Consider the following 27,742-nt stretch of genomic DNA (forward strand, 5'->3'; position numbering starts at 1 on the left):
CTATGATTTTGATCTATCGGCCTAAAGACTTTCTGGTACTTTTAATAAACTTAATTTTTCAACTATCTTGAAATATGGAGTTCAGGCTTTTTATGTCATCATGTATTTTATAAGATGGCGCTCCTATAAAAATCTAATTCTAGAATTAGAGTTCTGTAATCTAACTCTACTGGACATAACAATCTAATCCTTGAATTATCTTACTGAATCCTGGCTACAGGATCAGTTATTTTTGGTTGTAGAAACTTGTGTGTCCTTCTAGCTTTGCTGTCTTTTGGTGTTGTTTTAATAATACTTGTTATAATATTATAACTCTTTTTGAGTTTTTAATTGAAATTCAAATTTCATCCTTTGTACTCTACTCTGTTTCTTTTTCTTCAGACTTCCAAATACTTCTTGAGTTCTTTCTCTTGTTCCATGGTATATTTTTTTTGTTGTTGTATTAGGAATTTTTTTTTTCAGTTTCCTAGTCTTTCTATTCTACTCCTGATACATTTCAGTAGTCATTTGTTAAATGCTAGACACCTGTCAAAAATGAAAAATGGCCCCTATCCTCAAGCTCACATTCCTCTAGGGGGAGATAATATGCAAACAGAAAAATATACCATTCCTCTACTATCTTTTATAGTGATTGGTACGATCATAATCCCTATTCAGGTGATGCCCAGATCTACAAATTCAGCTGGAGTCTCGACCTTCAGGTCTGCATTCCCAGCTGCCTCATCGGTAGTTAGTAGTGGGTGTGCAGTACATCTCCAAGGCTCAACAAGTCTGAAACAGGACCTACTCTCTTCCCTGGCCCAATCCCCCCAGTGTCCTCTCTTCTCACTATTCCTTATGACTGCCAAAGGATGCCAGCCCCTTCATTTTCATTCTTTTCTACCTTCACAACATCTCTCAGAAATCCTGATATGACCTTTTTAAAACAATCATCACCTGGTTGGGCCCTCTCCACCTTTTGCCTAGGCTTCTGCAATAGTCTTCTGATTGGTCTTCCCACCTCCAATCCATCCTCCATTCAACTACCAATTTCTCCAAAGTGTAGGTCTGACCAAGTCACCTGTTCCCACTGGAACCATACTCATATCAACTCCTTTTTTGACATTTAAATTGTTTCCTAAGCTGGCACTGTCCTACCTTCAGTTTTCTTCTACCATCTTTCCTCCATGAACTCTTCATTCTGTCCGTGCTGGTCTCCCGTGGCTCCTCCCACATGACCCTCTGCCTCCTCTCACTAGGCCTTTTTTCACAAGGAGTCCCTCTGACCCTTCTCTGTGGGGGGTCCAGCCTCCGCGGGGTCCTTGGAACCCGACAGGAGGGATAGAGTTGGCAAAATGAGTTGAGTCAACAAGTGGGTAAAGGCAGGAGCAGGTTGACTGTCAGCTGCTTGGATTTATTTTTATAGTCTCAGAATCATGTATGTTTCAAGCAAGCAAGCTATGATCATTTCCTTGGTTACAAAAGTGTACAATTTTCATCATCAATCATATAGTTCATATCGTTACAAGTATTTATCATGTGATTACAAGTTTAAGTAATAATCATATAGTTAATTGATTTCTTATCCCTACTCAGACCTTGATGACCTTAACCTGTCTGTTACCTTATTTATTACTACATTGTATAATTGTTAATTCATTTAAAGTTATTAATTAAGCAGTTCTTTTAATGGAAAGTTTTTTATATTTTTTGTGTAATGTTTTTTGATACACTTACTTAACAATCTATAGTGAGGGTCTTTGTGCTTGTCCACCCATCAGTTAACTCTTACAATAACCAATTTTTCTTTCAGGCCTTGTTGGTAGAAACCACAGTTTCTTTGACTTTTTTATTCTTTCCCATGAAACTAAGGCTGCTGGAGTTCACATATCAGTCCCCTGTACTAACTATTTTCTCACCATCTTTTTCATATATTCCTGTGTATGGTAAGGGGGGCAAAACTATTAATTTCCCTGGAATTCTATCTGACCCATCTTGTATCAGTTTTCCCTGTTTATATTCTGGTACCTCCTTGGAATTCCCAGTGTTGGGTTTTCCAGAGATTTCAAAATGTTGAAGCCTTTTGTATGCCTCAGGGAGAGGCAGTCCTATTAAATTTGGACAGAGTTTACAATCTATTTTATTCAAGGAATTTTTCTGAAATCCTTCCTTTATAGTCATTCCAGTATTAGGATGAGTAAATATTGTAATCAATAATAAACCTATAAATATTGGTATGCATGAAATCCCTATATATATATTGAAGAAGGAAATGTTGTTCCATCAGGCAGTGTGACTGCCTTGAGTCTTCTTGCTGCGACTGTGTCAAACAGCTTAGAGACCCTGGCTCCCAACAGAGTCCCTCTGACCCTTCTTCTCTCACTCTTTATTTCTTTGGTTTCTTCTAAGACTGGGCTCAAATTCCACCCACTCCACAAGGCCTTTCCCAGTCTTCCCAGCTGGCAAGGCTCTCCCCACTCCTGTGCTGTGCGGGGCTTTGAATGTCTCTAGTTATTTGTTTGATATTTTCCTTCTTTGAGCTCTTGGAAGTCAAAGGCTGACACACAAGGGTTTAAGAATTGCTTGTTGATTTTACCTGAAAGTATGGCCACAATAACCTGAGGAGGAATTCAGAAGGGCCAGAGAAATGCAGGGCCTAGATGAGGGAGGTCCCTAAGAGGAGAGATGAGGAGGTGAGGGAAGGGATGGCAGGGGATATGGCATTTGGGATGATGGTGGGCTTGATGAAATAGGAAATTAGAAAGAAAGGAATGGGATTAGAGGAAAATAGTAAATTGGTTCTGTTTTAGGAATTTTGAGTTTGTGATTTCTATGGGACATCCCACTGTGGAATGTCTTACCAGAGTCAGACTAGAGCCGAGTCTATAGATTTGAGAGTCTTATGTTGGAAGTAAAAATTGACCCTTCAGGATCTGATCATCACCAAGAGACGATGTAGAGAGTGGGAAGAGGAAATCCACAGTTCACAGATTTAAGGAGCAGGGACTTGATAATATCCCAGGTGAAAATCCTTCCTTTCCTCCCTTTTAGTTTTAACAGTTTTTTCTGGTGCATTTCTAGAGTTGATGAGGGAAGAACTAGACTTACAGGCTTATAGAAGACTTACTATTACCAGAAATCTTTGTAATTTTACTTATTCTCATATTCTGGCAAAATAAGAATATTTCATTTAGCTCTGCCCAGTTTAGGCTTTCTCAATTTTTTAAAGTTGCTTCTTTTTGTACTTAGCAGAATTCTTCTGTTTTTCTCTCTAGTGTAACAGAGTACATTTATAAGCAGTGTTTATGTAATAATATTGTTCACTGTCTCCTCTGCCCCAGGTCTCTTGCTCACGTCTGCAGCTGAAAGACAAGGAGGATGTCTATCTCAGTGTTTGTGTGTTTGGCCAGTACAAAAAGACAGCATGTGTCCCTCCTATCTTTCCACTAATCTTCAATGCCAGAATGGTGTTTGAAAAGGTACATTCCCTTGGAAGTTCAGCCCCAGTTTCCTGTCCGGGCCCATGCACCCTCTAGAGTACCCAAGGTTGAGGTGGACAGGCCTTTGACTGCATTGCAAAAATATGGGAAAAGAACCTTGCCATTTAGCAGGAAAAGGATAATTTTATTTCTCAAAAACCTCCCTTTAGTGTCACATCTGTGATGTGACAGTCCAAAATTAATTCCTATGAGCCACAGAAAGCAGAATTTTCTGGTCCTAAAAATATGAGTAATTTAAAAAAAAACATACACCAAAGTGTTCTTTGTTACACCTCGGGGTGTCCCCCACTAAGCTGATGCTTACCTTGCATTCTCATCTTGGCTCCAGTTTCTGTTAGAGTCAACTCAAAATTGTGATACTGTGGACTTTTTTTAAACTAGAAACTGATGGTTGGATTCAAGATCTAATAGCTTAGTAAGAAATCTTTGCTGTCAGCTACTGAATTTAGGAATTATTCCCCTTAATTACCAGTTATCTCTTTCTCAGTACAAAAGTTTATTTCTCAGGTTGTCCTCATTGATTAAAAAAAGACAACTGTACCTTGAAACAGGAATAATATTCTACCATAAGGGAAGGAGCAGTGATAGATGCTCCATGAAGGCATTATTGACTTGTGGATCCTTAGAGCTATTCGATCTGTTTCCCTGGCTTGCCCCTAATGACTGGGCAGCATTCCTCCAAGATTAGCATTGGCAGCTGTATTTCTGCTCAGTCTTTCCATCACCACCTATGTCTTAGGGCAGCTAATTAATGTACATAAAACAAGCACCTTTGTCAACAATCATAGGAAGAAGTGACAAAGTGACAGTAAAGTTAAGCTATGAGAATTTCTCTAGATGGGACAGGAAGGACTCAATAAGGATGAAGGAAAAGAAAATCCCAGTTTCATGACATTTCTTGTTTGCTCACTGTCTTTCTGTAGCCAGGCCAAGCTCATGGGAGCCCTCTCTCTGTCCCTTTTCTCACCAGGTGTTCCCTGAAGCCATAGACCCAGGAGATGTAGTAGCACAGCTTGAATGTAAGTTTCATTTTTAACTCTTTTTGAATTCATTGTCTCTGACTGTCCACTGATACTTTATTTTTCATTAGAATTTGAAGTTTTCTTCCCAACATATGATATGGCTACAGATGCTTGATAAGGAAGGTAGCTGAGGCTTGTGGTGGAAGGGAAGGCAGTGACCAAGTTAGTCCTCAGGCCTAGTCTCTGGATCAGAGGCAAGGCCTTTTACTTTTTTACTTGATGCTTTGTTGTTATCATGACTTAAGACTTCAAAGGTCCCCTCCCTCCCCACCCCCATAGGAGTAGAAAGTGTAAATGGTATAATTTTATAGATGAAGAAATACAGATGGAGGAGGATAAGGTATCTAGTCTATAACTTTCCAGGTCAGAACTGGGACTTGAACTCAGATAGTTTTCAGCTATCTCCACATTTGGTGTCTTCACACAGGCCATGGGAAAATTGGACTTTGCTCCTGGAACCATCCTGGGCTTTGATAAGCCAGTTTTGGTCTTATTTTACTCAGATCCAGGGCTCTGCAACATTTACAAGGAGTTTTTGTCCAATAATTTAGGTCCTTACCTCAATACTTGGGATTTGTAAGGTTTATTGGACAATATTTTGCTATGTCTGTTTTGCTTCTGTCTGCTGTGTTAGCTAATATATTTTGTTGATTGACTTATATATATTTTATTCAGAACCAAACTGTTTTGATGATTACTACTTTATCGTATCATCTGAGATCTGATACTACTAGACTCCTTTCCTTCTCGTTTTTTTATTATCTCCCTTGAGAATCTTGCCTTTTTCTATTCAGATGAATTTTTAAAATTAAATTTCTCTGATAAATAAATAGATAAATATATACATAAAATCTGTCTTTCCCTCCTTTGTTCCTTCACCCCCAGGCAAGAAAAAAAGAAAAGCAAAGTCCCTAAATAAATATATATATATATATATGTATATATATATATATATATATATATATATATATATATATATATATATATATATATATATATATATAGTCAAGCAATTGCATTGACTATGTTAAAAAAAACAGTGCCATTCTGTACTGTGAATTCTTCACCTCTCTCATCAGGAAATAAGTAGTATCTTTTATCACAAATCCTCTGAAATTTTGGGTTGCTATTGTCTTGAACTGGAGTTCTTAAGTCTTTGAAAGTTGTTTGCCTTTAGAGTATTTTTCTTATTGTATAAATTGTTCTCCTAGTTATGTTCACTCCATTCTACATCAGTTTATACAAAGCTTATTAGGTTTGTCTGATACTCTTCCCTTTATCATTTCTTATAACCTGATAGCATTCTGTCATATTCATATATCACAACTTGGTTAGCCAGTCCTCATTTGATGGTCATCTCCTCGGTTTTCAGTTCTTTGCCACTGAAAAAAGAGTTGCCATAAATATTTTTATACATCCTTAGAAATTGTTTTGCTTAGGATTAATCCCTTCCTTCTCCCCTTTCCCTTTGAGTGAAATGCATTTCTTTACCCAAGTCTACATGTGTGTATAGGTCAGGGCTAAGAAAACCTTTTCTCTGTCAAGGCAATTTGGATATTTATAAGATCGTTTGCAGACCTACAAAATTATCAACTTAAATAGCCTGCTATATTTGATCCAACAATTAATTCATCCCTAAAAAACTCCTAGATTTATTGAATTTTGAGTCCTACCTATGGTCGCCATGGCAGCACCAACCAAATGATTTTGTGGACCTTATACTGTCTTTGGGTTGGACATTCTCTACCCCGGTATATATTTTTCCTTATTTTGATCAGTTCAGATGAGAGTGTGATTCAAGTGTCCACACTCCCCCCCCCCCATTTTCCCTACCCTTTCCTTTTTTTTGTATTCATGTTTTGTCCATTTCATTTAATATGAGAAAATTTTCTTTGACCTGACTTTCCCTCTCTTACTCCTCATTTTGTCTTTTTTTCCCCTCCCTTTCCTTTTTTTTTTCCTTACCATCATCAGGACATGATGAAATCCCTCTTAGGCTCTGTGTCATATTGGGTTCCCTCTATGAGCTTCATATTAAAGTTCTGATGACTACTTGTATTATCTTCCCCTACTAGGATGCAAATGCTTAATCATTCTTTAATTCTTTATAATTGCTCACTCACATTTACCTATTTATTTTGCTTGACTCTTGTGTTTATATTTCAGAGTTCCTATTCAGCTCAGGTCTTTTCATCAGAAATGCTTGGAAGTATTCTATTTAATTAAAGATACATTTTTTTTTTAGGTTTTTGCAAGGCAATGGGGTTAAGTGGCTTGCCCAAGGTGAAACAGCTAGGTTATTATGAAGTGTATGAGGTCGGATTTGAACTCAGGTACTCCTGACTCCAGGGCCGGTGCTCTATCCACTGCACCAAATAGCCTCCCCAAAATACATTTATTTTTTCCTGAAACATTATAGTTAGTTTTCTTGGATAAATTATTCTTGGATGTAAGTCTGTGTCTGTTTGTAATGGCACATGGCAAGTTCTATGTTTCTATATAGTATGGTGGTGGCTGCTAAATCATGTGTAATCCTGACTGTGACTCCTGTTTGATTTCTTTCTTTTTGACTGCTAGATTTTGGCTATCATGTTTCTTGGAGATTTCATTTTGGAGTTTGTTTCAGGAGGTGATTGTTGATTCTTTTGATTTCTACTTTGTCTTCTAGTTCTAAGAGATTTGATCAGTTTTCTGTTTTGATTTTTTGAAATATGAAATCTGTACCCTTTTTTTGGTCATGGAGTTAAGATAGTGCAATGTTTTTAAATTATCCTTGATATTTTTTCCAGTTTAGTTGTTTTTGGCATATCTTAGAATTTCTTTAGTTTTCTTTTTTTAAATTTTTTTGACTTTGTTTTAATATTTCCTATTTTATTTTGGAGTGTTTAGTTTCTATTTGATCCACTCTTATTTTTCAGGGAGTTGGTTGCTTGAGCAAGGTTTTTAACAAACTCTTGTATCTAGCTGTTAATTTCCCTTTCAATCTTTCTCCCACAGTTATCATTTTTTCTATTTTTTCCCATTAGCACGCTTATGTCATTTATATATCCATTTTAAAATTTTTTTAAAAAATTTTTGCTTCATTTCTTCTAGGAATTCTCTAGTTGGACCTTTTATTATTTCTCTTTGAGATTTTACTTGTAGAATTTTTGTGTGAGTGAGACAGCAGTAAAAACAATCTGGAGAGGGAGAGAGACATTCACTGGCTTGTGCCCTGCCCCCCCAATAGAGGTTCTGGGAGGGACCAGCCAACTTAAGGGAGATAAACCCTTGCCAGGCTCATTTCTTACTGTGCGCCTTTAAAATCCTTTTGTAATTTGATCAAAATGGATGATTTTCCTTTCTTTTATGTACCCCATGTTTCCAGTCGAGTTCATAGGCATCCTTCATAGGAACTGTTTCCCCACTCAGATGCAGTCTTTCCCCTTTCCCTTGCCTGAGAATGCCTTTTGTCTTGCTATTCTCAGGGACTGGCTTCCTTTAATGACCCTTTACATTGTGTAGCCACTGGGCATAGTGCCCTCTTGGTTCTTCTCAGTTCTCTCAGAATCAGTTCATACAAATCTTAACATCTTTCTCTAAAGTTCTCAGATATTTGGATAATCATCCATGAGGCTGTGCAGGTTGGCCAGGTACCCCCCTGAGAGTATAGCAATACCAGGCAACTGGCCTAATCTACTGAGAAAATGCTTTGGAGTAGACCTGGCTTTGTTTACTACTGAAAAGTCTGTTCTCTTTCTTTACAGATGACACGGCAATTTTTGAATTGATACAGCTTTCTATGCCAGGTATGACCAGATTCTATTCCTAAGAACCTTCTCCGTCTTCCCTATCCCAGTCCTGTCCCCACCCCAACTCCCTATTCCTAAACCTCTTCCTTGCTTAAGGGCAGTCTAGTTTAGGAATGACTAGACCCAGAAGATGCTAATCAAGGCAAAAGGAAACACATTTCCAAATTTTAATGAATAGAGATTATTTCAAAAGTGATGTAACTGACTTTATCTAGGGCTGTTATAACCACCAAATTCTAAGAATCAGTTTGTGAAGTTGCTAAATATGTAGCCTCCTGTTCACCACATAGCCCTTGCTTGTGTATTTAGCTATGAAAAAATGAATTATTTCATGACCAGTTCTTTGTTGATGAATCTCTCAGCATTTTTCCTGACCCGACCCTCAGTGACAGGATCATGACTGGTCACTAGTCTGTCCAGAGATCCTTCTGTTCTGTTGACCACCCAACCTTTGAAAACTCAGAGCTATGCGATGATGGGGCAAGAGATAGACTGGAGGGGAGAAACTGAGGAGAGAGGGTTAGATTCACAATGACATTTCAGCAAAATAGAAATGGAGGGAAGCAATTGTTGACTGCCTGTTGCCTTCCATGCTGGATTTACTTTTCAAGTGAAAATGATATAAAGCCCCATTCAGGGCACTTCTCCTTAAGAAGTATTAAATTTGGGGTGCATTCTGGGGCAGGGTCTTATATTGGTGAAGTATAATGAAAATCTGGTAGGACAGTTTATAAAAGATGGCACTGTTTCTGGACAGAAGGGTGTGAATTGATATTTTGATCCATTTTCAGCCCTAAAATCTGTTCATTGCAGTGGGTGAAACACTCTCTACATATGAGGAAAATATGAGAGACTTCATGTTCCCTGGTCCGAAGCAAATATCTGGACATCATGATTCAAACCGCCAAGTTCTAATGCAAAGAATATCTGGCACCAGGGTAAGTGACAGACGTGAGTCCCCAGGTTTGGTGCAGGAGGGGGGGTCCTGGCAGCCTGGAGCCAGACCTTCCTTAAAAGCTTGCTTTGACCAGTCACTCTTTATTAGGAATAATAAATCTTATTTAAGATTGACCCTTGAGATGTTAGATTATATTTGTTAGAAATGGTTTCTAATTTTTGGAGCCAGCTCTTAACAAACAAGGGGGGCCAATCAGGATCTAGGCAGTTTCTTTGATGTGTGGAGCTTAGTGGAAATACTTCAAAATACTCTTCACTCTTTCTCTCCCACATAGAGGGATAGAGGAGTAAAGAGAGAGGTACTTGTTGCCTCCAGTACTCTTCTTCTTGGGTTTTTTGGGGAGCCTTTCCAAAGGGTCCATTGAGAGCGTAGGGAAGACCAAGGGAGCATTTACTTGGGCTATCTTTTTATTGTCTCTTGTTTTTGACACCTGAGCCTCTCACCTTCCATTTAAACCACATACTTTCTCAACATTATTCTTTGCATTGCTCTGTCAGTAGTATAGTATAGTATAGTATAGTATAGTATAGTATAGTATAGTGTAGTATAGTATAGTATAGTATAGTATAGTATAGCATAGCATAGTATAATGATAGCATAATGCTGCCGACCTCTATACATCTGCATTTCTCTATTTGGTGTTTTGTTGTTTTGGGGTTGGATCTGAGATTTTATTGGAATTGGAGATGTCTAGAAAATCACTTTCTTCTCAAAATGTAACAGATGAGCATTGACTTGTCTTCAAGAATTCCTGGGATACTGGAAGTGAGGTAACCTGGCCAGAGGCACCTAGCTGGTAGGGTCAGAAGTAGTACTTGGAGCTGGCACTTCTTAGAACCCTGGGGCAACTCATCATACTGTGTTCACTGTCTTCCAGGACAATACAACAGCTATTGATCAAGTACTTACTGCATGAGGAGCTTTACAGGGTAGAGTTGAACCAAGGCTCTTGTCTTCATAGAGCAAACAGACTGGTCAGGGAATAAGTCACCAACAGGTGTAGATCTCCTGTTCAGGCTTCCATGGGGTGGCCAGATAAAGGGCTGTGAGATTTGAGGATTGGAGAGGAGGAAATGTGTTGATATAAATGATTTCTAGGGAGAAATAGTAATACTTTAATTGTGAGGGACCTTGATGTATCCCTTTTAAGGTCTAGTTAGAGCTAGCCAGGAAATAAACAAGAAAAATAGTAAGTACGTGAATAGAATTTTAGAAAAGTTAGCTATATGGAAATAGAAAAGAATATGCATATTACTTAGCCATGCATGAGGCTGGGGAGGAATGTGTTGGCTTTCAACAGAGAAAGTTTGAGTTAAACAAGGGAATTCAGTTGGGAAAGAAGGTATAGGGAAGACGCCATTAGGAAAAGCTTGAAAGGGGGAGAATGGTGTGATATGTATTGTTAGGACAAAGAGTTAACTAGTATGTGCCTGGAGCATAGAATGTGGAGAATGGAAAAGGGCAAAAAGAGGGGAGGAATATAAGGGAAAGGAATTCAAAGAGGAATTAGTAATCAGAAAAACAAATGTTAACTACTGAGAGTGGATTTAAAGAAGGGTGTAAAAGGAAAAACTTAAGAACCTATTTTAGGGGAAGAAAAGAGAAGAGGCAGGAGAGCAGAAGCAGATGAATCAGATCTGGTGCTGAGTACTCTGTTTTTTTTGTCACAATCCTCTTCTTTATAAAGAGGGGGCTGTGAAACAAAGCAAGGGAAAAGTAGAAGAAAATGGAGTGGAGAGAAATAGACAATTAACAGTCATTACTGTGAATGTGAAGGGAATAAACTTACCCATAAAACAGAAGAGAGTAGAATGAGTTAGAAAGCAGATCCCAACAATATATTATTTAAAAGAAGTATAATTGAAACCCCCCTCCAAAAAAATCCATGTAGTTAAATAAGAGGCTAGAGCAAAATCTATTAAGCTTCAGTAGAAATAAAAAAGCCAAGGGTTAAAAATAAAGAAGCCAAGGGTAGCCATCAACAAACATTTATTAAGCAATTAATATATACTAAACTCTATGGTAAATGCTGGGGAAGACAAAGAAAAGACAAAAAATAAAATAAAACAAAGCCATAAGTAATCAAAAAGTCCTTTATATATATATATATATATATATATATATATATATATATTACTAAGTATATATATTAATATACTTTTGGCATACTTTATTTTGTGTATTTCTATGTAAATATATACTTTATGTCTAAATGAATACCTTTTATATACTAAAGCAGAGGTTTTTATTTTTTTTGTGTGTGTCATGGAACCCTTTAGCAGGTTGGTGAAGCTTGTAGATTCCTTTTCAGAATTAAAAAATATTTTGAAATTAATAAGGTACAAAGGAGTGCAGAGAAAAACAATTGTACTGAAATTAAATTATCAAAAATTTAAATAATCAAACAAGTTCCTGGACTCCAGATTAGAAATGCCTGTTCTAATAGGGGAAATATCATTTAAATAACTGAGGACAGAGACAATATATTCAGAGTAGATTAAAGTATGATGAAAGGGGAAGGCATTAGCATCTGGGGTTAGCAACCATGATCTCTGATAAAGTAATGGCAAAAATAGCATCACATCTAAATACTTAAAAGAAAAGGTAAATGATTTCTAGGAAGATTTCTAGTAATGATATTTAGTAATACTTTAATTGTGGGGGTGGACCTTCATGTATCTTTTTAAGGTCTAGTTAGGACTAACCAGAAAATAAACAAGAAAATATTAAGTGCATTTATAGAATTTTAGAAAAATTAGATATATGGAAATTGAAAAGAATATGCACATTGCTTATCTGTGCATGGCACCATTACAAAAATTGGCCATTAAAACCTCACATTTGTTTGTGAGGAATGCAGAGACATTAAATCATCTTTTACAGACCATAACTCAAGACTGAAGAGCCACTGAAGAAATGATTCATAATTAATTTCAGGCAATTATTTAAATTTAGATTGTGTGAGTCAGTGAATTTCTTTAAAGATAATAACAAGGCAACCTATTAATATTTTTTGAGAAAAGTTGTTCTTAAGGGAAAATTTTTGTCTCAGAACATTTTCATCACTAAAATAGAGAACAGATCAAGAAATGGACTGTGCAACTAAAAAAACAAAGAGCAACTCCAAACAATCATCAAAAATTTAAAAACCCTAATTAACCAAAATAAAAATTCTAAATGTCAAAGAATAGATGAATAAAATTAATTGCAAAAATTAAATCAATAAAATTATAAAATTTCTAAAAAGAAACCAATAAAATAAACAAACCTTTAACTACTTTGATTTTTATTTTAATTTTTGATTGATATTTTATTTTCCTTGCATATTTATATGTTTCACAATTTTCTTCCACCTTCCCTTCCCTGCCCCCAGAGGTGAACAATCTAGTGAACATTATTCATTTACATAGCTAATTTGATTTTTAAAAAAAGAAGTGGGAAAAAAGTAGTTATGTCAAATTTCTTCGATGAGATAAATATGATATTTAACCCATGGAGAGTTAAAACAGAAAAAGACGACTTAAAGACAAATATCTAACAAACATTAATACAAAAAATTTAAATAAAAATATTAGAAAAGAGACTAGAGAAACATATTGCAAAGATTAAATATTAAGAACACGTTAGATTTTTACTAAGGAAGTAGCCTTCATTCTATATTAGGAAACTATCAACATACACTGAATTAATAAGAAAATAGCAAGAAGAATATAATTATATAAGTAGTTACAGAAAAAGGTTTTGAGAAGATAAAATTATTTCTCTTTAAAAACCTAGAAAACATTGGAGTAAGCAAGTCTTTCCTTACTAGGTAATGTTTTGTCCTTTGTTCTTGGAAGAAGACCATGACATCAGGGAGGTTATGCCATGACAAACACATGACCTGAATTTAAGTGACGGGGGCAGTACTAAGTCACCAACATTACCGTTTCCTCATTGCCATTTGGTTCCAGTGGCCAGATAGGTATCAGGAGGACTGGGGATGGTCCTGAATGTGAGGCAATCGGGGTTAAGGTCACACAGCTAGTAAGTGTCCAGTTTCTGAGGCTGGATTTGAACTCCCATCCTCCTAACTCCAAGACCAGTGCTCTAGCCACTGCACCACCCAACTGTCCTTATTCCTAATTAAGTAATATCCAGCTAAAACCAAGAGCTGACATTATATGTAGTAAGGATAAACTAAAGGCCTTTTCAAATAAAGTAAAATCATCCATTATTGCCATTACTATTTAACATAGAACTTGAAATGTTAGCTCAGGTAATAAGATAAGGGAAAGAAAATTGGGAAACAAGAGCATCACTTTTAAAGATGACATGATGATTTTCATAGAGGACCTTTGAGACCTAACTAAAAAGTCAATCAAAACAATAATAATGAAGAGAAGGGAAAGGAACAAACATTTATTTAGTGTTGACTGTGCACCAGGGACTGTTATTCCTTTTTTTCTAAGTATTATCTACTTTGATTCTCACAACAGCCCTTTGAGATTGTTGCTGGCAGGATCTCTTTTTTTAAGTTGAGGAAACTGAGGCAAATAAGTAAAGTGACTTACCCAGGGTCACACAACTAGTTAAGTATCTGAGGTTAGGTTTAGAACTCAGACCTTCCTGTCTCTAGACCTAGCTCATTGAATCACCAGCTGCCTCTTAAAAACAGTTTCATTATATAAAATAAGCTCACATAAATTATCTGTAGCTAAAATATTGCCAACAAAACACAGCAGGAGGAGATAAAATTATTCCCTTTAAAATAACTATAAGAATGTGGGTAGGAAAAAACAATGGAATAATGCTTATTCCTCAAGGTTACTGTGCTAATCAAAAGAGATAACCTTTAAATGCTATTAAAAAGTCCATTTTAACAAATAAAAAATGAGTAGGTTTAGCCACTACAATAAAAATAGCAATGTTGCCTATATCAATTTGCATAATCAGTGCCATACAAATAAAACTTCAAAAAGATTATAGAAAAATTAGTAATCAAAATCATCAGCAGGAACAAAAGATCAAGAATCTCAAGAGAAATGAATAATTTTTAAAATGGGAAAGAAAGGGGCCTAGCAGTACTATATTTGAAACACTACCACCAGCCAGCCATTATTCTCACAATTTGATTCCAGTAAAAGAATAGAGATGCTGATCAGTAGAAAAGATTATCTGTACAGTATACCAAAGCAGACTAGCTTGATGTTTGATAAGCCCAAAGACTCAGCTCCCAACGTAAGATAAAAAACTGGCAGAAACTAGGTGTAGACCAATGTTTCACATTGTCTACCAAAACAAATGCATACATAACTTAGACATGAATGGTGAACTCACCAGCAGATTAGAGGAGCAAGGAAGAAATTGTCTTTCACATCTCTGGATAAAGGAAGAGTTCACATGGACAAAGGAGCGGGAGAGTCATTGAAGATAAAACAGATAACTTTGATAATACAAAATTTAAAAGTTCTTTTTTCCACAAATAACTAAGGTAGCTAATATAAAAGGGAAAGTAGGTAACTGGGGGGGGGCATCTTTCCATCATGTTTCTCTAATAAAGATCTCATTTCTAACATTATAAGAAATGTCTACATTTACAAAAATAAGAATCATTCTCTATTTGATTAGCAGTCAACCCATATGGACAGTCAGTCTCAAGGGAAGAAATCCAAGTTATTAATAGCCATATAAAAAAAATCCTTCCATACAGAAATAGAAAATTGAATTGAGGTTCCATTCACACCTATCAGATTGACAAAGTTGACAAAAAGGGATAATGACAAATGCTGGAGGGGTTGTGGGTAAATTAGGTATATTAATATACTATTGGAGGGGGGCGGAGCCAAGATGGCAACAATAGAGAATGTCTCTTAGAAGCTCTCTCATAAAACTTCGAAACTAAGGACTAACTAAACTTTTGAGAGACAGAACCCACAAAGGGACCCAGTGAGGCAGTGCTCCTACTCAAGGTAACCTGGAAAAGAGCAGAAAGGCTCTGCTCCCCGGGGTCGGAGGGGCGGCCCACCAGAGGGGTGGCAGAGGGGGAGTCTCCCGAGCTGCACCCCGGGGAGCACCGGGCACAAAGTGGGGGAGGGGGGACCTCTGCCAGAGCGAGCCGGGGAAACAGCCCTCAGGGCACACAACAAGCAACTTGGTCTTTCAGCAGCCCAAATCCAGGAACAAAAGCAGGTGGAGCTGGTAAGCAGGAGCCCCCCAGGGCATGAGCCCATTGAACCTAGGGAGGGGAGTGAAGAGAGAGAAACTGCCAAGCTCTGTCCTCTGCCCCTGGAACAGGACTCTGGGGCTCTGACCATATTCAGATCCTGATCACAGTCTAGGCCCCCTCCATAGAACAGCAGGGCCCCCCCTACCTCAGCCCCATGGCAGAGAGGAGCACTTATGTTCATTCACAGACCAGGAGGGAGGACAGAGCCTCACACACTGAGACCCTTGTGGGAGTGTCCCAAAAGCTCAGAAAGTACCCCCAAAACAGGCTCAGGCTGGAAAAATAAGCAAGCAGAGAAAAAAAGAGGAACACCATTGAGAAATATTTTGCATATGAGCCCAAGAAGGATCAAAATACTCAGTCTGAAGATGAGGAAGCACAAGCTCCTGCATCTAAAGACTCCAAGAAAAACAGAAATTGGGCTCAGGCTATGACAGAGCTCAAAAAAAGACTTTTGAAAATAAAATGAGGGAGTTAGAAGAAAAACTGGGAAAAGAAATGAGAGATGCAGGAAAAACATGAAAATGAAGTCAGCAGCTTAGTCAAGGAAATCCAAAAAAATGCTGAAGAAAATAGCATGCTAAAACCCAGCTTAGGTCAAATGGATAAAACAGTTCAAAAAGTTATTGAGGAGAAGAATGCTTTAAAAAGCAAAATTGGCCAGATGGAAAAAGAGATAAGAAAACTCTCTGAGGAAACAAATCCTTCAGACAAAGAATGGAACTCAGGGAGATTGATGAATTTACGAGAAACCAGGATTCATTACTTCAAAACCCCAAAAAATGAAAAATTAGAAGAAAATGTGAAGCATCTCATTGAAAAAAACAACTGATATGGAAAACAGACTTAGGAAAGATAATTTAAAAATTATTGGAATACCTGAAAGTCGTGATCAGGAAAAGAGCCTTGACATCATTTTCAAAGAATTATTACAGGAAAATTGCCCTGATATTCTAGAAGTAGAGGGAAAAATAGAAATGGAGAGAATCCCCCCAATCCCCCCCAAGTAAGAGATCCCAAAAAACCAACCCCTAGGAATATTATAGTCAAGTTCCAGAACTCCCAAGTCAAAGAGAAAATATTACAAGCAGCCAGAAGGACACAGTTTAAATATCATGGAGCTGCAGTCAGGATCACACAGGACTTAGCAGCAACTACATTGGAAGCTTGTAGGGCTTGGAATATAATATACCAGAAGGCAAAAGAGCTTAGAATGCAGCCAAGAATGAACTACCCAGCAAGGCTGAATGTCCTCTTCCAGGGAAAAAGATCAACTTTCAATGAACCAGGGGAATTTCAAATGTTCCTATTGGAATGGCCAGAGCTGAACAGAAGGTTTGATCTTCAGATACAGGACTCAGGTGAAGCATAGAGAGTGGAGGAGAGGGGGGAAATATGAGGGACTTAATGATGATGAACTGCATGTATTCCTGCATAGAAAAATGACACTGATAATACTCATATGAACCTTCTCAGTTAATAGAGTGGGTAGAGGGAGCTTTTATAGTTGAAGCACAGGAGAAAGCTGAATTTGAAGATAAAATATGGTGTAAAAATGGATTCAATAGAAAAAAAAGGAAATGTGATGGGAGCAAGAAAAAGGAGAGAGGGAATAGGCTAAGATATCTCATATAATAAGTTTTTTTCTTTATTACAATGAGCTATTGCAATGATATGGAAGGGAGGAAGGCAAGGGGGGAATGAGGGAATCTTCACTCTCATCAGAGGTGGCTAGGAGAGGAAACAGCATATATACTCAATGGGGTATAGGCATCTGGAGTAAGAAGGAGGGGGGAGCAGGGGGAAGGGGTGGGGATCTGAATAAAGGAGGAGAGGATGGACCATGGGGGGAGATTTTCCTTTTTACTTCTTGCAAGGGGCTGGAATTGGAAGACCTGTCCAGGACCATAGGGCCAGGTGGATGCTGGGTCTAAGGGGTGGTATGGGGGCTCAGGGCCTCTTGGCCGCAGGACCAGGGATCTGTCTGCTGCACCACTCAGTGACCCTACAGCAGAGTCAGAGTGAAAGGAGAGAGAAAATATAGTACATGGTAGTGGAGAAATACGAAAGGAGGGAGATTCGATCAGCAATGGCAATGGTGGAAAAATAATATGGAAGTAACTTTTGTGATGGATTTACCATAAAGAATGTGATCCACCCACGACAGAGTTGTTGGTGTTGGAACAAAGACTGAAGCACATTTTTTATTATTATTATTTTGGGGGGGTGCAGGGCAAATGGGGCTGGGTGGCCTGCCTGGAGCCACATAGCAGGGTGATCATTGGATGTCTGAGGTCGGATTTGGACCCGGGTGCTCCTGGCTCAAGGGCTAATGCTCTGTCCACCACCCAGCCACCCCTACTATTATTACTATTATATTTTATTTTGGGTCTTTTTTTTTCTTTTTTGGTTTTTGCAGGGCAGTGGTGTTGGGGTGGCTTGCATGTCATACAACTGGGTGATTGTTGGGTGTATGGGGCCAGGTATGGGCTCGGGTGCTCCTGGCTCCAGGGCTGGGGCTCCATTGCGCCACGTGGCCATACCTACAATTATTACTATTACTTTTTTAATTTTAATTTTTTTCTCTCCCCTTTATTGCTCAAGTGAGTCTATATTTTGTGGGGGGGAGGGGTATTCTGTTTACTCTTAAGAATATTTTATTAATGTATAAAAAACATTATTTGTACAAAATAGAATAAATAAATATTAAAAATATACATACTATTGAAGGAACTGTGAACTGGTCTAGCCATTTTGGAAGCAAATGTGGAAGTATGTCCCCACAGTTAATAAACTGCAGATCCTTTTTGACCCAGTGATATTTGTACCCCAAAGAGATCAATGAAAGAGGAAAAGAACTCATATATAAAATATTTATAGCAGCTTTGTTTTTGGTGGTAAAGAACAGAAAATTAAAGGAATGCCCATTGATTGGGAAATAGTTGAACAAATTATGGTATGTTCAACTAGAGATAGAATACTATTGTGTTGTAAGAAGTGGTGAGGGGAATGGTTTTAGAGAAATCTAGGAAGATTTGTATGAGCTGACTTAGAGTGAAGTGAGCAGAACTGTAATATAAAGGCAAATAATGTTGAGCTCCAATCAAGGTAATGACTGACCATGATTCCAGAGAACTTATGACTCATTCTGCACTCCTATTAGAAGTGATAGACTCGGGGTAAACTGAGATGTGTTTTCAACATGGCCGGGATGAGAATTTAGTTGTTTGTGTTTAGTTAGTTAGTTGTGCCATTTAGAGTTTTGTTTTTCTTTCTTTTTCAGTGGGAGGGGGGCAGGTTTGATAGAGGGGGGAAAGACAGACTTTTGTCCATTTAGAGTTTTGTTTTTCTTTCTTTTTCAGTGGGAGGGGGGCAGGTTTGATAGAAGGGGAAGACAGACTTTTGTTTAGTTAAAAAATAAGTTGAAAAAATTAAATAAAATTGGAGATAATACCATCTCTGATACTTCCTTCACAGAGTTTTGGAGACTTCAATGAGGTCATATATGTAAAATGTTTTACTATGTCATGAATACTATCATTTATCATGACAGGTAGGTGGCACAATGGAGAGATCTTTGGACCAGGAATAAGGAAGATGTGAGTTCAAATGTGTCCTTAGACGTATACTAGTTCTGTGACCCAGGGCAAGTCACTTTTTTTTTTTAGGTTTTTGCAAGGCAAATGAGGTTAAGTGGCTTGCCCAGGGCCACACAGCTAGGTAGTTATTAAGTGTCTGAGACTGGATTTGAACTCAGGTACTCCTGACTCCAAGGCCAGTGCTCTATCCACTGCGCTACCTAGCCGCCCCTACTATTATCTATTTCACAATTTATTTTGTGTTCCAAATTAGATAATGTTCATGAAATACTTTGTTAATTATCAAGTGTCATATAAATTTTAGCTGTTCTCATAGCCCTTGTGAAATTGTTTTTCTCCCTCCTTCCCACCATCTGACCTGTACAGGTACAGGTGCACACGTACACACACACACACACACACACACACACACACACACACACAAACACCAGACACACACAAACACATACACAGAATGCCTTTTGCATACTTCATCTTGTTTCATGAGGCACAAGACTGTAGTGGAGAGAGTGTTGGACTTGGACTTGGAGTTAGAAAGTCCTGTGCTCAGCTCCTTCCTTTGACTTGTGATTAGCATGAAACCAGGCTCCCTCTGGCCCCCCAGACTCTTCTCTTGTACCAGTGATGAGGTCCCTCATAGTGTGGACTCCCTTAAGGAAAGGTAGCTTGTCAAGTTCATTGCCAATGGCAGTGATTGTTGGTGGTGGTCTTCTTCTCTAGTTCAGTTCAGTTTAAAGGGGAATAGGCTCTTCTCCCCTCCCCTGCTGTTGTGTTGAAGGCTGGACAGGCCATTGCTCAGATGGATACAATTAGAATAAGATTGATTCCAGTGGAATCAAGGCTTTGAGCAGCAAACTCCTTTCCTCTACCTTCAGATCAATGCCTGGAGCCCCAGAAGAATGGGGGCATTAGAATGTACTTTTGTGCTGTTTCCACTTAGTTTTGGTTCCTTCTACAAGGTGTCTCTTAGTTTTAGGGGTCTATGTTCTGCTCTGAAAATTGTGCATCACATTTTGGCTGTGAAGATATTCTAGTTTCAGTTTGTTGATGAAATTCCTAAGGACATTTCAGACCCATTAGTTGGTCAAGGATGGATAGTGAGTTGCTGGTACTTAACTTTGGACATTTGACTATGTCTTTCTGTTTTTGTATTAGGAGCTAATTTTTTAAAGCCTTTAGTCACTTATTGTATAAATGCTCCCATTCATTTGTATAATTTGTTGTATTAATTTGGGAAATCCAAAATATCAAGGGGGCCTATTACAAACTATAACAAAACAGTAGTGAAAATAAGTTTTACTAAGTGAAGATCCTCACAAAATGTAGGGCAATTGGGGAGGATTGTAGAAATTGATGGGATCTCTTGGTTCCCCAGGTATAACTGGGAGCCTTGCTTGGATTCTGGAAGGAATGAAATTCTGCCTCTGCACTGCAGTAGCATCTGACAGGTTTTTATAGGGTTATTCTTAGGTTAGCAAGACCAAGTCTTAGGGGGAGGGAGCCTGTACAGGACTATTGCTGATTCCTGTGAGTGGGGAAGGCTCCTAGAGGTTTGGAGTCTTTGTCGGCCAGGAGAAGTGGGCCTTGGGCCCTTGGTGCCGGTCACTCAGCTTTCTTGTGCCTTTCTCTGGGATTTCTTTGGCCATTGGATCAGGGAGTTCCTGTTCTCCTCATATTCACCTTTTTATTATTTTCTGACAAAGTGATAACCTTGGGCCTGGGAGAGCATCTGGATTCCTTCTAATTCTAAAGACTATGGGCTTATTTTGTATCTAGCCTACGTCTTTTGTCAAGTTATTGATAAAAATGTTGACTAAAGACTAAACATATATTACTAGAAGACTTCTTCCCAATTTGACACTTGGATAGAAAACAAAAAAAATACATGCATACATACATATGTATTTATGTATATGTATATTGAGGATATGTATATTGAGGATAATACTGGTACTTATCTCTCAGGGTGGTTGTAAAGATTAGATGAGATAACATTTGTTGCTCATTAGTGTGTAATATGTCTTTCCTTCCTATTTCTTTCCTTTTTCCTTTCCCCCTTTCCTCCCTCCCTTCTTTCCTTCCTTCCAGACAGCTACAAATCCACCTGCTTGTGAGGTCATCTTGTCCCCAGACTACATCCCTTCTTTATTCATTTCAGTTCAATGAAATATTGTTTGGAAGATTTTTTAAATTTTTTATATTAATATTTTATTTGTTTTCCATTTACATATAATGGTAGTTTCTACCAATCTTTTTTTTTTCAAGATTTTGAGTTTTACAATTTTTTTCCCTCCTTCCCTTCCCCCTTTTCCCAACAGAGGCAATCTGATAAAAGCTTTGCATTTGCATCCATGATAAATGTAGATCAAAATCAAATGTGTTGTGAGAGAAGAATCAGATCCAAAAGGAAGAAAGAAAGCATTAGAGATAACAAATTTATGTGATACTTAAAACAACCTTTAAAAATTGAAGATAATAATCTTTGGTCTTTGTTTAAACTCCACAGTTCCTTCCCTGGAAACAGATGGCATTCTCCGGTACAAATCCCCTAAAAATGTCCCTGATTATTGCACTGAAGGGGTGAGCAAATCCATCAAGGTTGATCATCAACCCATGTTACTGTTAAGGGGTACAATGTTCTTTTGGAGCATCACTTCATACAAGTCTTTCCAGGTTTTTCTGAAATCCTGTCTTTCATGATTTCTTACAGAACAACAGAACTCCATCACATACATATACCACAACTTGTTCAGCCATTCCCCAATTGATGAGCATCCCCTCAATTTCCAATTTTTTGCCATTTCAAAAAGAGCTTCTATGAATATTTTTGTACATGTGAGATTTTTACCCTTTTTTCTTATCTCTTCAGGATAATAGACCCAATAGTGGTGTTGCTAATTCAAAGGGTAGGCACACTTTTATTGCCCTAAGGGCATAATGTTTAGATGATATTTTGAAGACTGGGCCTAGAATTGAATAACAGAAAGGGGTAAGCTATTATTGAGTTGTTTTGGTCGTGTCCAACTCATTGTGATGTCATTGCGGTTTTCTAGGCAGAGAGAGAGGAATGTTTGCCATTCCCTTCTCCAGATCATATTTGACAGATGAGGAAACTGAAGCAGACTAGAAGTGACTTGCCCAGGGTCACATAGCTGGTGAGGTCTGAGGCTGGATTTAAACTCAGGTCTTCCTGACTTCCAGACTTTCCACTCTGTCCACTGTGCTACCTAGCTGCCTGTAAGGAGACCAGAGACGTTGTTTTGGAGACTGTGCAGAGCTTTTAAGGACCTCAAAATTCTCCCTGAACATAGTATTCCAATGGACCTTTGATGTCCTTGATTTGGTACTTGCCTTCAATGATGCAGCAATGACGCTGTTTGCAGGCCCCTCCCTCCCTGCCTTTCCTGAGTGATTTTGGTACATGTTGGAACATGGGGTCCTCCCCACAAGAGAAGCTCCACTACATTAGTACAGGCCTCACTCGTGCACTGCCTGCACCTCCCTTCCAAAGCTTCTTTGTTGCAGGTTTCATGTCTGAGCTCTAGCCAATGGGGCAGCCTTCTGTCCTAAATTGTTCCAATTTTCAGAGGTTTTAGGGTTCTTAGCAGCCTGAACCTAACAAGGAACACTGTCTGGAGTAAGTCCTTTCTGGAATATCCCCTGAAAAAGAAGCTGCCACTTTATGAGGTCCCTCAAGGCCTAACGTTCAGCTTAGCAACAATAGATACTTCTAGTTCCATCACCTAGGGCCAAACAGGACAAGGCTAATCCCCTTCCACATCAAGTTCCTATGTACTGTAGAGGCTCCAACATAACAGGGCCAATGACAAGAATGAAAAAAAAGGAAAAGGGCCATCAATAGAGTCAAGACATGCTTGTTTTTGCTGGTGGGCACAGAAGGACAGGCAGCATGAGCATCTTGCAATATAAGGAAGGAGAAGCTTCATATAGAGTTTGAGATCTGAGCTTTGAATGAAACTAAGGCCAAGGGAGAGATAGGGAGAGAGTGCCTTCTAAGGATTCTCAATAACTCAACATGCCATCTGCAAGCAAGGATAATTTTGTTTCTTCTTGGCCACAGTTTATGCCTTTAATTTTGTTTTCTTGTCTTATTGTTATTATTAGCATTTCTAAAGCTGTTAAATATTAATGTATAGAGGGATCATATTTGCTTTAAGCCTGTATTTATTGGAAAATCTTATGTTGTTCTCCACTGCAAATAATATTAGCCTTTAATTTTATATTCTTTTAAATCATATTTTTAAATGAACTTTCTGTACTTGTGCTTTTCAAAGTTTATTTTTAATGTAAATGACTTGTATTTTGTCAAAAAGCTTTTTTTGGTATCTATTGATAAAATCATCGAGTTGAGTTGGTTTTTTTTTTTACTTTTAATATGATAAATTATTAATTATTTCCTAATGTTGTTGCATCCTTAGTATAAATCCAACTTGATCTGAGTGAATAAATTTTTGGAATTCATTGTTCTAGTCCTTTTACTAGGATTTTATTTAAAATTTATACATCAGTATTTATTAGTGATGTTGGGCTACATTTCTCTTTCCTAACATTAGCCATGTTGGTTTAGATTCTAGAATCATGTTAGTCTTCTATGAAGAGCTTAGTAGAATTCTTTGTTTCTCAGTTATTGAGAACAATTTTTTAAAAATTAATTGTTCTTTAAAACTTTGATAGAATTTCTGTGAATTCATTTGAACCACCCCTCCCCCACCCCTGTATATGCTTTGTGATCCCCCAAAATAAAGTTTTCTTCTTTTAACCTCATTGTCTTGCAAAAAACAAAAAGAAAAGTGTTTCTAGTCTTATGTTTTACTAATTTGGATATTTTGTGTTTTTATATTTAATCAATTGGTTTCTGATCATTATTTCTCCTGTGTTTGCTATGAAATCACCTTGTTCATTCATTTTGGTAATATGGTTTTCCTTTTCTTTTTTTTTGTCTGTTTTCTTTTTTTGTCTGTTTTTTCAAAGATCAGTTTTTACTTTTGTCATTTTTAGTCTTAATATTTCATAGTTTTGTATAATTTTCTCTACATTTTCAAAATTACTTTTTTTGCTAATTTTGAATTTAATGTTGATTCTCTAGTTTTATGTGTACACACAAACACATATGCACATATACACATGCTGTTCATTAATCATCTCTTTCTATTTTGTTCCTATATGTTTTCAAAAAATATAGTTTTTCCCCTGTAGACTGCCTTAGCTTCTTCCCAGAAATTTGGATAAGATCATTCTTTTTTTTGTTGAGTGTTTCAATGAGTTGTTCCTTGATACCCTCATCATCAGGATCTCATTATTTTCTCCATTTAGTTCTCTTTTATATTCCCTGTACTAATTATTATACACACTTTGTTATTTTCTGTGACTTCTTAAAGAGAAAGGACTTTTTTTTTTTGATAAAACTTTCACAGAGTCACCTTCATGTCAGATGGGAAAAATGCATTTTGTCCACCTCTTCTTGTGAGATCAGTCTAAGAGAAGTGAGTTTCTTTTTCTTTTTCAAGTTCAAACCAACCTGTTTTTGTTAAAGTAAATCACTGTGTGAATAATTTGGAAGGATTTTTTCTACTGAACAACTTCTCTCACCCCATGGTTGATTTGGAGTAAAGCTTCCTCTAACCTGAACCCTAATTGTAAGCCTGTTTTTGTTGTTGTGGCAGGTCTGCAAATTTGCCTTTTTTACATTTCTTTATAATTTCTCTGTGCCTTAGTGCATGGTCAGCTTTTTAAAAAGTACATGCTACAGAGGAGAAAGATTATTCTTTAATGTTCTCATTTTAAATGTACCACAGGTCTTTAAACTCTCATAAAATTCTTTTTTCATTCTTGCTTCTCTTTCTATTATAATTGTCCAGTTGAGAGAAGCACCAAAGTCCCTTGTAATTGATGTGTTACATTGTCATGGTTGTACTTTGATTGGTAGCATCCAGAGGGTACTGCTATAGACTCTGCTTTAATCTCCACCCTGCCCCCCCCAACCTCAGATGTCAACACTGCCCAGTCCTGGCCACTGTGCCATTTGTTGCCTGTTCCTAGTGATAGTAAAGCCACATTAGCAGCTCTTATCTACTCTGAGTCTTGGAAGAGAAAAGAAAGAAAAGGGTCAGGAGGCAGGTGGTGAGAAGCAGAGGAAGATCCCAAGGTCCAGGCAAAGGGATCTGAAAGTCCAGAACTTTCCTCACAACAAAGTATAAATTCCATGAGCAAACTATGGGCATCACATGGGGCACAGGTGTGTGTGCTGCTAGTGCCTGCAGGGGCATCCTCACAGGATGAGTGATGGGGCAGCCCCAACCTGGACCTTGTCCTCTGCTTTGGGGTTTCTAGGGCAAGGCCATTTGTGGAAGATGTTTCCTAAAGCCCTCACTTTGTTGTGTCTGATGGTTCTGAACATCATCTGACTTCTGGGTCTGTTGTCTTTTTGAGGTGATTTTTTTGGGGGAGATCTTTTCTTGATTGCACCTCCTGCTTTTTGGGGGGAATTACTTGATGAAGTAAATTTTGTTCTAGGGCCACACTCTCATTCCTCATGTGTCTTTATTTTTAAGATGTGTTTCTTGTATGTTGCAAATTGTTGAGTTTTATTTTCTTATTCCTTCTATCATTCTTTTTCATTTTATTGGATTCTTTAAGTCCCTTACATGTTAGATTGTGATTGTTATGCTGAGTTTTTCTTCATTTTTAATTTTTAGATTGCTTTTTATTCCAGTTCTCTTAAATTAGTACTTTGTCTCTAGAATTGGTGTTGTTTGTACTATTTTGACACAAATCTATTCTTTGAGTTGTCAGTTTTTTCTTTCTCTTTATTTATCTCTCCCCTTCATATCTTTGTCTTTCCTCATCCAAATGTGGTTTAAGATATTCCACCCACAACTTCATAGCTTTATAACATTATTTTGCTTTTTCTAAGAAATTTTAAATTTACTTTGTCTTCTTCCTAATTTCATCTTTTTATTAATTTTTTTCTTTCTGAGACTGAATCTCTTTTTTTGCCCATATTAGAAATATAACAACCTTCATTTTTCTGACCTGACTCAGTTTAGCCCTTCCTTAGACAACCTGGTGGCCCTCCACTCCCAGGGACTCAGTATTCTGATGCTGGCCTTGGTTCAGATGTTGGATTGACTTGAGCTCTATTGTACCTCAGAAGTCCTGAACCAAAGTGATTAACCATCTTCCCCCTCCCCAGCAGCAGGGAGGATAGAAACCCTTCTATTTTTCCATATTCTTTAGTGCATGTACTTTTCCTTCTTAAGAAGTAGAGCATCTGTGATTTCAAATGGATTCCATTTCATTTCTGTTATTATATTTGTCTATATTACCCTATCCTACTTTCCATGTGTGTATTTATTCATCTGATATTCATTATTAACATTCCTTCACTCTTAGAAATATCTATATGTGATAAAAGCTATGCTATATTGTGGTAGTCATTCTGTATCTGATATCGCAAGAACTAGTTTTACTGCTTTTTCTTATTATGACCATTTACTCCTCAAGCCATGTTATTTAGTTATTACATATATGTCTTCCCTACACTCTCAGTATTTATCAACTCTTGGGATCCATTCTTTATTAGCATAGGATATATTGCTTTGAAGTGTAAATTTTGCTGGATGAAGTTGATTTCATATTTGCCCATTCTCCCTTAACGAAATTTATTAGAAGACTCTTATTTCTCAGCAAAGTCATGTACTTCTACTCTGCCATGGAAATCTTATTTAATGGTGCATTTTCATTTTTTCTTTTAGGGTAAATCTTGCCTCAGCTTCAGTTCTTCCCTCTATTTCTTCTTTCCCTGTTTCTCACTTCTCCCTCCCCCCCCAAAATGGTATTGATATACTTATGTTGTAAGATAAGATTCAGTCTGTGAGATATTTAGCTTTTCTTTCCTGTATCCTTATTTTTAAGGATAGCTTTAAATCTTTAGTGTCTTAGGTTTTTTTAAATCTCTTGATAATTTCTTTTGTTTTATTGACCCTATCAATAATTTAAAAAAAACAACTTAGGGTTGGCTAGGTGGTGCAGTGGATAGAGCACTGGCCCTAGAGTCAGGAGTACCTGAGTTCAAATTGGCCTCAGACACTTATAATAACCTAGCTGTGTGGCCTTGGGCAAACCACTTAACCCCATTGCCTTGCAAAAACCTAAAAAAGAAAAAAATCTAAAATGAGCATATTCATCCCAATCCTTAATCTTTTATTGATAATTATACTTAATGAGGCTTTCCTTTTGTTTTTCTCATCTGGAATGTTTATATAGTCAAACATTCTTTTCATCTGTTGTTTGACTTTCTGTTAGATTGTTTTATTTTGCAGGAATGCTTCAAATTCTTCTCTTTTTATTCCATCTTCCTTTTTTTGATTATTCAGATTTCATAAGGATGTGTTTTTCTGGTTTACATCTTTGTAATATTTTGTGTCTTTCTTTCCTCTTTTAATGATTGTGGAGTAGTACTGAGTTATTTGCATTTATGTTCCATCAAAATGGAAAGCTTTTTTTTTTGGTTGTTTGCAAAATTTTGTGTTTTTTCTCCCTCCTTTCGGTAATGAAGGTGTGAAGTTTAAACCCTATTCATCTTGGAATTTGCTCAGTGGAATCAATCAATTAGTATTTTGTTGTCAGATTTCAGAGTTTCTAGGCAGTTCTCCCACCAACTTC

The 27,742-nt window shown here is 37.4% G+C and overlaps 1 protein-coding gene across 1 annotated transcript in view; it reads left to right on the forward strand.

Moving 5' to 3' along the window:
* Nucleotides 1-27,742, forward strand: part of LOC141512493 (spermatogenesis-associated protein 6-like) — a 123,286-nt gene that overhangs the window by 4,594 nt on the left and 90,950 nt on the right. The window contains exons 2-5 of the mRNA XM_074221490.1: nt 3,321-3,458; nt 4,450-4,498; nt 8,248-8,289; nt 9,106-9,230. Coding sequence (XP_074077591.1) covers nt 3,321-3,458; nt 4,450-4,498; nt 8,248-8,289; nt 9,106-9,230 — 354 coding nt within the window. The remainder of the gene's footprint in view (nt 1-3,320; nt 3,459-4,449; nt 4,499-8,247; nt 8,290-9,105; nt 9,231-27,742) is intronic.

Source organism: Macrotis lagotis, chromosome 2, assembly GCF_037893015.1.
Source record: "Macrotis lagotis isolate mMagLag1 chromosome 2, bilby.v1.9.chrom.fasta, whole genome shotgun sequence".
Taxonomy (NCBI): domain Eukaryota; kingdom Metazoa; phylum Chordata; class Mammalia; order Peramelemorphia; family Peramelidae; genus Macrotis; species Macrotis lagotis.